Source organism: Hemiscyllium ocellatum, chromosome 31, assembly GCF_020745735.1.
Source record: "Hemiscyllium ocellatum isolate sHemOce1 chromosome 31, sHemOce1.pat.X.cur, whole genome shotgun sequence".
NCBI classification, from domain to species: domain Eukaryota; kingdom Metazoa; phylum Chordata; class Chondrichthyes; order Orectolobiformes; family Hemiscylliidae; genus Hemiscyllium; species Hemiscyllium ocellatum.
Genome location: NC_083431.1, coordinates 12701287 through 12714032, shown reverse-complemented (window position 1 = coordinate 12714032; position 12746 = coordinate 12701287). Strand labels below are relative to the sequence as shown.

The 12746-nt window shown below is 39.8% G+C and overlaps 1 protein-coding gene across 6 annotated transcripts in view; it reads left to right on the top strand.

Moving 5' to 3' along the window:
- Nucleotides 1–4867: 4867 nt before the first annotated feature.
- The window catches only part of nf1a (neurofibromin 1a), a 323930-nt gene continuing 316051 nt past the window's right edge, over nucleotides 4868–12746 (top strand). For all 6 annotated transcript variants that reach the window (XM_060848387.1, XM_060848386.1, XM_060848383.1 and 3 more), the window contains exon 1: nucleotides 4868–4940. In XM_060848387.1, the coding sequence (XP_060704370.1) occupies nucleotides 4881–4940 (60 nt within the window). In that variant the 5' untranslated portion in view covers nucleotides 4868–4880. The remainder of the gene's footprint in view (nucleotides 4941–12746) is intronic.

The following is a 12746-nucleotide window of genomic DNA, read 5'->3' as shown; positions in this document are numbered from 1 at the left end:
TTCATGATTGGCTGCTTTTAAATTGTCTCTCTTCCCCCACTCTCTAGCACAATGATGTAGGGTGCAACACATCAAAGGCTTTATTTAATACAGAGAATGCTTCAGAGAGCAAGCACAAACTGAACACCTTAAGTGTTGTCACAAGCGCTCGTTGAGATCACACAAGAACATGCCATTCACAAAGACTTGGAGGGCAATGGAAGGAGCGGGACTGAGCCTGGTGACAATTCACGTTTATCAAAACATTTCTTAGGACCTCTATTATCAGAGCCGTGATACTGGGCAGCATTTAACACAACTATGTAAATAAGTAAATGTGCAGGAGCATAGAAAATCCAATAAAACGTACAATGGGACAGACATTTCGACGATTTCGAAGATAACTACATTTCGAAAGATGAAGAGCTAAATTACAAGTCGACAGCCGGCGTGTCTCATTCTATACTGGAACAATTCAACGGTTCTATCAATAGTATCCCTCGGGATCGTTATTATTCAGATCGTAAATCCCGTTTAGAATCTTTTAACAACAATATTTCGAAATATTTAGAGACTGGACATGGCAGTAGTGTTCTTAAGCCGTCTGACAAAAAAACCTTTTAAAGATAATTCATGACAACAGTATCAATGACTATTCTTCATCCTGCTTGATATTCAACTTCAAATGATTATTTCTGATTTGGTGTTTCATTTCCCACCACCCCTGATTTTTTTGGTTTCCATTTCATTGCTGCACTCCTGCAGCTGGGAGATCAGGGCCAGCTGGCATTGTTGCCTAGTTTGACGCTACAAAGACAAGGTGGGGAGGAGGATGGAGAGGGGTGGTGACTGCTGCAGTGTGTGATGGGATCTCCCTCCCTGCTGCATTGGCGTCTTTCAGGTCTGGTTCAAATCCACTCTTACTGAGTGGGTAGGCATTACCCTGTTTGTTAGAGGCGACAGGATGAAATAGTTAAAATAAACAAACGTAGGGACAGATCGAGATCAAGACATAACTGCATCAATTATTCTTGTACTGGGAGATACATTCCCGTTTTTGAAAATGATTTTTTTCTCTTAAATAACATCAACATTGATTATTCCCTGTCTGCGGTTGGGCAGGGTATATCATTCTAGGAGAATGATCGAGGTGCTTATGCTCGAAACGTCGATCATCCTGCTCTTCGGATGCTGCCTGACCAGCACCACACTCCTTGACTTGATATCATTCTAGGCCTTGACGAAGACTGGACGAAGTAAGAGATAGGTTCTTTCTTAACAATTCGCTGCTTGATTTTCCCTCATAGAGCCAATGAAAATTACAGCACAGAAAGAGATCCCTCAGTCCGTCCTGTCACCACTGGACATCAAGCACCTATCTACTCTAGACCCATTTACAGTTGTTGGCCGCTAACCTCGAGTCACATGATCATCTAAATAGTTCTTCGATGTTGTGACGGCTTCTACTACCATCCTTTCAGGCAGAGAGTTCCAGATCCCCACCCGCTTCGGTAAAACCTCCTGACCTTTATCTTAAAACTATACCGACTGGTTATTTGACCTCTCTTCTAACAGGAATAGTTTCTTTCTATCTACCCCGTATATTCCGTCATTATTTTGTACATTTCAGTCAGATTTCCCCTTCCATACATCACCCCCTCCAGCCTAGATTGACAGTGAAGATTGCAAGTGCTGGAAGCCAGGATCAGTAGATGTGAAGCTGGAGCTTTTTGGTTCGAAACATTGACTTTCCAGCTCCTTGGGTGCTGTCTGACCTTCTGTGCTTTTCCAGCTTCACATCCAGTGACTCCAAACTATCCAGTCTCTCTTAGCTTAAACACTCGAGGTCTGGCAACATACCCTGGTGAAGCTCCTCTGCACCTTCCCAAATGCAGTCACACCTTCCAAAAGTGCGTTGACCAGATCCGCACACAGTACTCCAGCTGTGGCCGAATAACCTTTCATACATTTTCATCACAACCTCTCTGCCTCGACCAGTAAAGGCAAATATTCCATATGCCTTCCATTTTATCCAACGGGAGATTCAATCAAAACCGAAAGAACTGCAGATGCTGTAAATCAAAAACAAAAACAAAAATTGCTGGAAAAGCTCAGCAGGTCGGGCAGCATCTGTGAAGAGAATTCAGAGTTAACGTTTCGGGTCCGGTGGACATTCCTCAGAACTGAGGAACCCCCTGAGGGGGTTCAATCAAGCCGTGCAGGCAAATGAGCCGAATGGCTTCCTCCTGCACCATAATGATTCTGTGATTCAATGATCTTTAAATATGTGCATAAGATCTCTCTGATCATCTGTGCTTCCTGGGGTCCTTGTACGCTCTTGCCTTGTTAATCCTCCCAAACTGTATCACTTCACACTTTTCAGGATTAAATTACATTTGTTCTTCCCGCCTGACGAGACCGTCCGTATTGTCCTGTAGTCTAAGATTTTCCTCCTTGTCACTTACCACACCACCAACGTACCTGTCATCTGCGAACTTACTGATCAAACTGCCTACGTTCATATCTAAATCATTATTGTACTCGACAAATACTGTACCGGGGAATTTAGTTCCAAATCATCAATCGGACACACGCTTCCTGTCACAATGGAACCCCTTCGAACATCGCTCTATGCTTCCTGTCAGTAAGCCAAATTGTTAAAATCCCATGGGCTCATACCTTTTTGATTATTTTTCCCATGCTAGTTCTTGTTAAAAACCTTACCTTCTCACCCCATTTAAGATGGATTGACTCCTGTGCAACGCACAGCCGAGTTTGATAACTTACTTCGCAGGCAATAATGGGTCAAATCTTCATCACACCATTTTGTGAGCTATCCATCCCGCACATTGTGTCGATGGGTTTTCCCTTTCCCCTTTCTTTTGACTTCTTTCTTCACTTCTGCCCTTCTTTCACATTTCCTAACTTCCTCTGGAACCAAAGGACTGATGTTATGATGTCTGAGGCTTCTATTTAGTATTTTCAAAAGAAAGCATCCCAAACGACTTGCCCGCGCTGATTACCCTGCTCCTCCACCAACCAGGTCTCTGCCAGCTGCCTCTAGATTTGAGTTCAGAAATGTTCGTGGCGTGCGTTTTCCGCACAAACCGCAGTGCTAGCTTCTCCCTGTCTTGGTGTCTCTGACCACATCCACTCTAGATTTATTTTGCGCAGGATTGTAAATTCAAGAGCATAGCCACATGATTTTCTTGCCCTGTCCAAATTTCGTTGAGTAATTCTTTTTATTTTAATTCACCCCATTTTCGGGCATTTACAGATCATGAGTCAGTCAATTGATTTAAGATTAAATGAGAACAAACTCATCCCAAAAATGTTCTGTTGAAGTGGACTCGAAACGCTAAGTCTGTTTTTTCTCTCAATAGATGCTGAACTTCTCCAGTACGTTTGGTTCTGTTTGAGATCTCCAACGTCTGTAGTTCCTTGTTTTATCATACTAAATTTTTCATTGAGAATGAGAGATGCGGAGAAAAATACATAGGCAATCTTACAGGCATAACCAATTAAATCCATCAAGTTTTACCTCACCTTTCGTGATTTTATCTTGCAGGATGAAGAGTTTCCTTTTGCTTTGCGTTAAGGCACCTGGACACAAAGTAAAGTTTTTGGGCCCTCCTCGTCTTGCTCAAATCGTTTTGTATGTTTTGTTCCTTATGCACAAAGTGTATCAACAGACAGAGTGCGGCTGTTGGCCACGTTAATGCGGAGGACAAATATAGCATCTAATGGTATAATAATTGAACAACGTGAGAATGGTGAAAACTGTCCGAAATTGAAGGTTTTCTCCGACTTCTTGTTTCAGATTCAGACGTTCATTCAGATTTGGCAGCACAGAATTTTATAAATTTGAGTTTTTATATGTGTATGAGACTTTCCTTTCTTATATTCCTGATAAATGTAGAGAGATTTTAAAATGCTGTAAACTGAAATGGAAACAGATGTTGCCAGCTGGCCGGTAGTTGTAAAGTGAAGTAGAAATGAACGTAAATTAATGTTTGAGAACGTAGGCTCTTTGAAGCTTGAAGTTAAGCGAGAACCTTTGGGGATCAGCACTGAGGTATGTGGAAACATTCCCTTTAGTCCATAAAGGAGTTGCCCCTTTGCTTCCAATCTGTCAAAGGATCTACACCAGAAATATACATTTTCAAATGTTGAGAGATAGGACATGTAATTTTAAAATTCTTCTGTAAATTTCCTTGATAATATTCTCAATGGTTCTATATCCTTGCAAGCAAATATTACTTTTTAAACATACAAAAAATACACAAGTCTACATAGGAACAAGAAGAATGCGTGGTATGAAAAACATCCTTTAGTGCTAAATATACATGGGCAGCAAACAGAAAACAACCACTGAAGTACATTGACAAGGTATTGTTTTCTCTCTCTCTCACTCGATGCTTTTACATTCCAGCATCTCTGGCGCCCCATTGAAAAAAAATTCGCAGGACTGCCTGTGCGCATGCGTGCGGGTACCGACGGCGGAGGGCGGGAAGGGGTGGAGCCAGGCGGGCGGTGACGTTACCGCTCCGTACTTTTCTTAATGAACGGAGGGGGCCGGAGGGGCGCATGCGTGTTTTTTAATTTTCCCTCACCAGAAAAAAAATCCAACTTCCGGCTGGTGTCATGGCCGCTGTGCCCTGGTGAAAGTGGAGACGCTGAAGGGGGGGGGTGGGGGGAAAGAAACAGAAAAGCAGCAGAAAGGGAGACAGAGTGAAAGATAAACCCAGCGACACAACCGGGAGGGATTTATATCAGTCCGTTTGTCTGTAGATACACATATATATTTTAAAAAAGGCAGAGCACCGTTGTTTTTACATTGAGGAGAGTGGGGGAGGGGTGGAGGAGGAGGAGGTGGCGGGGGGGTGGGGGGAAAGCCGAGCATGGCGGCTCATAAGCCGGTGGAATGGGTTCAAGCCGTCATAACACGTTTCGATGAACAGGTAAGCATTTTAAAAAAAAGAATGGACCTAACAGTTTACGTGTTTGTGCTGCGCAAAAAAAAAATGCGTGAGGAATGGCTGTAATTTTGTTTTCTGCAACGAGCGCGGTTGAGTGCTTTCTGAGGCGAAAAACTGGCGTCCGTTTTTGTTTCTGGTTTCTCTGGGGGTGGCATGCTGCGTCGTCTCCCCCGCCACCCCCCCGCACCCCTCTCCTTACGATGGAGTCAGTTCGTCGTGGCCCTGGGCTGGAACTCCTCTCTTTTCACCCATCTCTTTATCCATTCTGTTCAGGGTTGGGTCCAGGGACCCCGTAACATAGGCAGCGGTAGGTCAGGCCTACAGGAAAGTCCATTACCCCAGAATGATATGTGATGATTTTAATGTCTCTTTTTTGTGTGTAAAATTAAGATCCCACGCAACAGAACAGTCCCTTCGATTTCATTCCAACGTTGTGCCACTTCTATTATTGCCTCATCCTACCCTATTTCTGAGGGGAGACACTCCCTATTTACTTATCACTGAACCAAAGATTCGGTGTATTTTAACTCATGATTTGCTGTTTTTTTAAAAAAAGTGTACTTTTCTGTAATCACTAATGTAGTTATTTATGCTTGCCACAGATATGATGTTAGGATTATTAATCTGGTTAAGTTTGAAGGTAATGCATTAGATGTTTGGTGTTCTTGTTGGGAGTCAGGGTTGAACCCTAATATTTTTGATTTTATTAATCATGAAAATTTTGGAGGGAAAGTTTTCTCAAACGCTTTCAAGTTATTCAAACATTTTCAAGTACAGTTAGGCATTCGTGACGAGAAATCTTATTTACTAGGGCCATCTGCATGCTTAGTTTTGACAAAATAAGTGGAGACTTTCCATTTTGGGAAAGTTCGTGATATATGATGAACTCTAAGCAAAATCAAGTTTGTTTTGAGGATTGTTCCCCCCCCCCCCCCCCCCCCCCCCGTTTCCACTCTGTTTTATTTATTGATGTGTACAGAATATATGCATGCAGTTATCGGTTTGTTGGTAAACTGAAATATATGTTATATCTACAATCTTTCAAAATGTGCCAATCAGTGACCTTGCACCAAAAAACTTTACCTGTTAGAATTATCTTGAAAGTCCATGGACTTGTGTCATTAGTGGGAACTTGCAGTGATGACTTATTTAATCAGGAGTTGTGGTCACGTTTATCAGTTGGTCCAACTTCTAGAATAATGTTTACAGTCTGGTACAAAGCTCATGGTGGATTGGTTGATGTCGAATTTTTCATTTCTGAATGAATTTTGTGCAAATGTAGTACCAACTGGTAGATATTCCAGGCCAAGATTTCTTGTTAGAACAAAAATGGGCATGCTGTGTGAGAAACACAAGATCAGAAACTCAGATTAAAAGTTTTCTAATCATAATAAAAAAAGCAACTGAATTATGGAAGAAATATTTGATAGTTTTATAACGTGTATGTTTTACATCTGGTAAACTCTTCTGCAATTGAAATATAATAATAAATTGGAGGAAAAGACAAATTAGGTGGTGTATTTTTAATGGTTTGAGATTTCTGTAATGTTGTGGCAAAGTATCTTGAATTTTGATTCATATATCAAAAACAAAAGTAGGCAGTAGGTTGTGATCATTCTTAAATTGCTCTGGACTGGAAAATTGAAGAGTTTTCTTGCCTGAAGACTTAAGGTACAAATTCCACAAGTACAGGGTGTATTGTCCAGCCAGCCATTCCTCAAGTGTTAAAGTTTGTCTGTGATAACGGGTAGGTCATTTGAACGAGATGTGCTACAGTCAAAGTCCAATTTCATTATGGTGCAGCCTTCTACCAGAAATTCATTAAGTAGTCATCAGAAAACAAATGAGAATCCCACATGCTAAATAGTTATGTGACCCCAAGTGTGCTTTCAAATAAACCTGTTGGACCATAACCTGGTGCAGTGTGTTTTTAACTTTGTCCACCCCAGTCCAATGCCGGCATCTCCAAATCATCAGAAAAGGGAAGTCGGGCTGATCTCCAAACCCTTCTTTTAAAATGGGGTGCCAGTATCAATTGTAGAGTCTTTAAAAGTGCCCCAGCTAAAACCATCTTGTTTAGGATCATCCAGGGATTGATTTCAAAATCTTTGAGTTCTGTATCTCAGCAACTCACTGAACCATTCCCAAAGCCGGCAGTGTTGTAATTCTGTGACACTTGTTTGAAATCTCTTGAGCAGTTCAGTCTTGGAAAGGATGCCTGAAAATGCTCTTCAAGAATTTTTTTTGTAAGCAGCATTATTTGTCCCAATTGGAACATTTATTGGTTAATGCACAATATGTGCAACTTCTCTTTTTTTTAGTCCTACTATATGTTTTGCAACTCTTTAAGATCTGATATAAAAAAAACTTAAGTTATAAATTCAGGAATTTTTTTTGCAAACTTAAGTATTTGAAGTTGGTTGTTAAAATAATTGGTCTGTTTATCAGATGACATCAATTGGAAATGACTGTCTCTTTAAAAAAATTTTTAATTTTGGCTTTTGATTTTCACTACAGGAAATCGTGCAGTCATGATAAATTGAACTGGTTGCAATGAGAACTGCTTATCTATTTGTTGCTGTAAACATATGGAATAGATGGTATCTAGGTTTTGTGATAAATATCTGCTTGCATAAGAAGTACAGACCCAAAATGTCATGAGATAAAGCTGCTGTAATGTAATAATATTTATTTTTTCAATTTGTTGGTATTATGTAGTGAAATTAAATTTCAGTGGTATTGTGTACAACTATTTTTATATTGTGGAATAATTTACCAATCAGTTTTGTAATATAAAATAAGTCAAAATTGGTGATAGCACCAAGAAGTAGAGAGAAGACTTTCTCTGTGATACTGCCAATTAAAGCATGAAAGCTGCAATTGCTTTCAGTTTAACAGAATTGGTACGTGTTTATTTCACTCTTTGCTAACCTTCATGATGTACAGTCTGATGTACATCTGATGGTCCTGTTAAAGTTTGATTTATTGTTAATCTTTGATTTATTGTTAATCATCAAATCTTACATTGTTCTTGGCTTCGTGGTGGTATTCTTTTCCTTTTGAGTCATAAAGATGGGGATTTTAATTCCACTTCAAAATCATGAGCATGTGGTTTAGGCCAACATTCCAACACAGTGCTGACCTAAGGGTCCACTGTCTGAGTAGTTGTCTTTTAGGTGAGACATTACAATTAGACCTTGTTGTCCCTCTGGGAAAATGCACATAATATTATGATACTATTTTGAAGAACACCAGAGAAACTTCACTGATGTGCTGACCAACAAGTAGCTGAACAGACATCACCACAGACAAATGGTCTGGTCATTTATCTTTTTGGTGTTAATAGAATCGTGCCACATGGACTGTTTTAAGAACAGCGTTGAACTCTTGTCAGATGGAAGTTCTGTCCTTTTTGCTGTTAATGGTGTGCTATCAAAGTTGTTGTTGTGGCAGGGTATCATGACTGGAAAGCCTGTGATTGAAATTGTTTTAAGCGATCATGTGTGGAACTTAGTTTGATTTGTTCCTTCCTTCCAAATTAGGACTGCAGAAGCCAGCTTTCATTCTTTTTCCTTTCCTCCTTTGGTTGCAACTATGATTACTGTCTTATTATGGACTAGAGATGGAATCTAGTTGTTCTGTGGTAATTATGTCAAACTTCAGTTTGGCAGAAGTTCATTTATATTGTGGAAAAAAAAGTGTTGTGACTTTGATTTTGCTGCTGTATTAGTGATAGCATATCAGTTTCATTTATGAGAAATTTATCTGAAAGCATTTGCTTTTGTGCTGTTCTGACAGTTGAATTAACATGATGCATTTAATACACAACTTCTAAAGCAACTGAATGGTTGTCTTTAAAAATGTTTGTAACAAAGCAATGGGTATTGAAATTAAATAAATCAACTATGTAAATTATCCCAAATATGTACAAAAAAAAATTTATCCTAACTAGAAAAACACAGTTGCAGGGTTGTGGTGACTACAAAATTGACTAGCTGATAACATTAGTTGTTTCAACTATTGCATAAATGGCTGTATAGGCTAGATATTAGAGAATGTCTCATTCGGGTGGAGTGAGACCCTTGCAAAGTGTTAGCAAGTTTGTATAATATATGGATGCACCCTGCATTTTAAAATCTTAATTATTTACTTTTCCAATGGATCAGATAATAATGCACTGCCTAGTTTTAAACTAAGACGTACATTGTAAACCTGTACTAGGAAGGCATCTGATCTATTTTGTGTAAGCAAATATAAGGTGGCCTCTAATTCTCAACTCAAGATGCTTGGGTGCAGAATGAGCATAATAAGGATGAAGTAATGGGATTCTTACTTCTGATGGCTGTGTATAATTGCTGAAAATTCCTATGTGGGAGCTACCACTGAGAATCTGGCTTGGGTATATAAAAAAAATCCTGAGCTGCTTGGATTCAACATGAGGAAGAGCCACATGAAATGAGGTAGAAGTAGGCAGTGGAAATCTGTGAATCTATTTGTAAAGGTCAGTGTTGATGAGAGAAGTTATAAATTTTCTAATTATATTCAAAAAATAAGTTAAGTAAATTGGTAAGCAAATAGTCCACTAAATTACTGAAGTGATGACCAGCAAAAGAAACAAAAAGAATTGCTATCATTCTTGTTTGTCAGGGCTTTGGAACAATGCAGTATCACCTTCCTGTATTCTCAAGAAGTTGCCTGGCAGAAGGAGTTGGCAAATTCAGTGGAACTTGCCGCAAAGGAGAGTTGATGTAGGTAGTTGAATAGAAAGCAGATGTGCCACTTTATTCAGTTCTGCCTCAGTCTGAATGTGCAATTTGATGTCCAGGCCTTCCACTTAATGCAAAAAATTCCTCCTAGTTGCATTGCTGATTACATACTATCGTAGATAGATTTTTATTGTAAGATTTTGAACAAGTTGTTGCAAATATTAATCAGTGATTAGTATGCAGCAAATAACTTTTCTTAGGTTATGTTCATAAATGCAATCTTAGCTGGACCCCAGTTGTCTTGTTTACAACCTTCAATTCTCTCTCTGCTGTTTGCTCCACTCCGTTAACCCCAATCCTCCATTTTGCGCCATCACCCTGTGTGAAAATTCAAATTTGCAATTGAGTGAGATTTGATTAAGTTACATAAAAGTGTATGCATGTATACAATTTGTTGCAGATTACACCTGCAATTTTACCCCCAAGACACAGTCTTGGTCTCAGTTAGCTGTTGTGGGGAGAAACTGAATTGAAACCTTTATTTGCATGGAAAAATGTTGGAGCAAGTCTTTTATTTCTTTAGAGAATGGCTTAAGTTTGGACTGAAAAATAGTTAGAACTTTAACCACTTTCCTAATGATGTGTGTGTGGTAACAGTCAGGAAGTTAAGAAAGCAAAAAGAAGCTCTGCATCTTTAAAATTTTTGAAAGACTAAGCCACCATTCCAGCATGGAAAAGGTAAATAGATAAGGGCAGAATTGTGTTCAGTTTTGTTTACCAGTAGTTCAGACACTTGCTGTTGAGGATAAAATGTGGATCAAAGCTTCTCTAACTAGGTATCAGAAGGGGCTCTACATCCAAGGAATCATTATGTGGGAAAAATATTCATGACAGTAGTGAGGGAGAAATTAGGAAAATGTTGTATTTAGTAGTTCTGGGAAATGGACGCATTTTCTGAAGAAGCCTGGAAATAGCTGACAACTATATTTGGTGAAAGCTTTAATTAGCTAGAAGAAGCAAAATTTGATTTCTTGATTTATGGTTTATCATCTTGTACCTGTGCTGAAAATGTGTTGCTGGAAAAGCGCAGCAGGTCAGGCAGCATCCAAGGAGCAGGAGAATTGACGTATGGGCATGAGCCCTTCTTCAGGAATCGTGCTCATGCCTGAAACGTCGATTCTCCTGCTCCTTGGATGCTGCCTGACCTGCTACGCTTTTCCAGCAACACATTTTCAGCTCTGATCGCCAGCATCTGCAGTCCTCATTTTTTCCCATCTTGTATCTGTACTTGGTATCTGCTAAATACAATAAGATATATCAAAGTTACTGTCTAGGCTATTGTTGCTCTACTGTTCATGCCTGTGCAGACGTTAGCAGCTTGAACCTATTTGATGCTGTTTGAATTTCTTGGACCTGTATGATTGGTAAATCGCTTTTGATGATGTAGACCCATTGAATCATTTTAAGGTAGTTTATATAAATTTCAAGCGCAAATACCAAACAAATTGGAAATATTGATTTTTAAACTGTACAAATGGCATTTGCTGATAAAAGGTTATGACTTTCCTGATACATTTTTTTGTAGTTAATTTGGTTTCCCCTTCCCTTTCCCCTTCCCCTCTCCTGAAGTGATGATTTCATTGAAGAGATCTTGTGATGCAGTGGTAGTGTTCTTATCTCTGAGTGAGGAGGTATGAGTTCAAGTGCCATCTGATCAAGAAGTGTGTTAGAACATCTTGAGATGCAATTTGTGCACGCCAACTTCTGCAAATAAAGTTTATATAAGCCCATACAAGCTAGGTGACCCCTTTGACACTCTTTGTAGGCATGTGAAGCCAAGTCAAAAGAGGCCCTGAAGAAAGGAAACACATCCCTTTTATACAGGTCAGTTGGCAATGCTCACAGATTCTCTGGCTACTCCCCTCCCATAACCACGTTACCCTAACTACAGTGGTTAGGATCAGGTCCTCCTCAGAGATAATGTATACGTAAATACTCTCATCTGGGGACTCGTTATGCAAACAGTTTCCTGACTCAGTGATTCCCCAAGACAATATTGGTGTGATCTGTCCTAGCTTCAGGGTAACCCTGCAAAAGAGTTCTGGCTCCTCCACTTCCTCGGACAATGTAGGTGTGATATACTGCTGTATCGGGGGGAAATGATCTCAAACAAATTTGATTGGCTGGGTGGGGGGAGGGGTGGCTGTGAATCCATTTCTGGATGGAAGGGACTGAATGTGAGTTTAATTCGAAAATAGCAGTAGAATAGTGCTGAAATGGCTGCCCAAATGAAGTGTGTATGACAATGAATAGTCATGTAAACTCCTGCATGCCATCTGTGAGACAGAATGTTGTTCCCCCATCCACTTCCAGAATGTTCAACTTGTAGAAAGTCCAGTTTAATCCTTTGACATTACATTAATGTCCAGAGAGGAAAGTACAGTTTAATCTTAACATTATATGAGGACGTTGATTAGAAAATACCTATAATTTCATGAATAGAATGTATGTTTATAGGTCAATGTGTTTTTACAGAAAGGGATATCACAGCTGAGCCTGGTCTTGCTGTAGGCCAGCATCCACTTTCTTGACTATGTCCAACAGGAGATATGGCCTGTAGATATGACAAACTTGTCTATTTCCTAAATCCCAGTGGTGCTGTGGTCAACTTGCCTGTCTTACTGAACCTGAGGACTTAATATTTACCTGTCTTGTTAATCTGCAGAGCCACTAGAAAGGCATCCATTTCTCATCCTTCTGTTTCCTGAAGTACAATTTCATATCCAAATCATTATTCTTTCTGTGCGAATCTGGACCATGAGTGGCAGTAGCTTATAAATTCCTGTGGGCAGTTGAACCAAATTTATGCATCTGCTTAGTTCTGGATCCAAGTCCCATTTGTCCAAGATGTGCTTTCACATGTCAGGTTGATTTTAAAAATATCTGTACAGTGGCATAAATGCTCTTTAGGTGCAGTGGTAGTATCCCTGTCTTTGAATCAGAAAGCTTAGGTTTAAGTTTGACCTGCCCAGAGGTATGTACATAGAACATTACAGCGCAGTACAGGCTCTTGGCCCTCGGT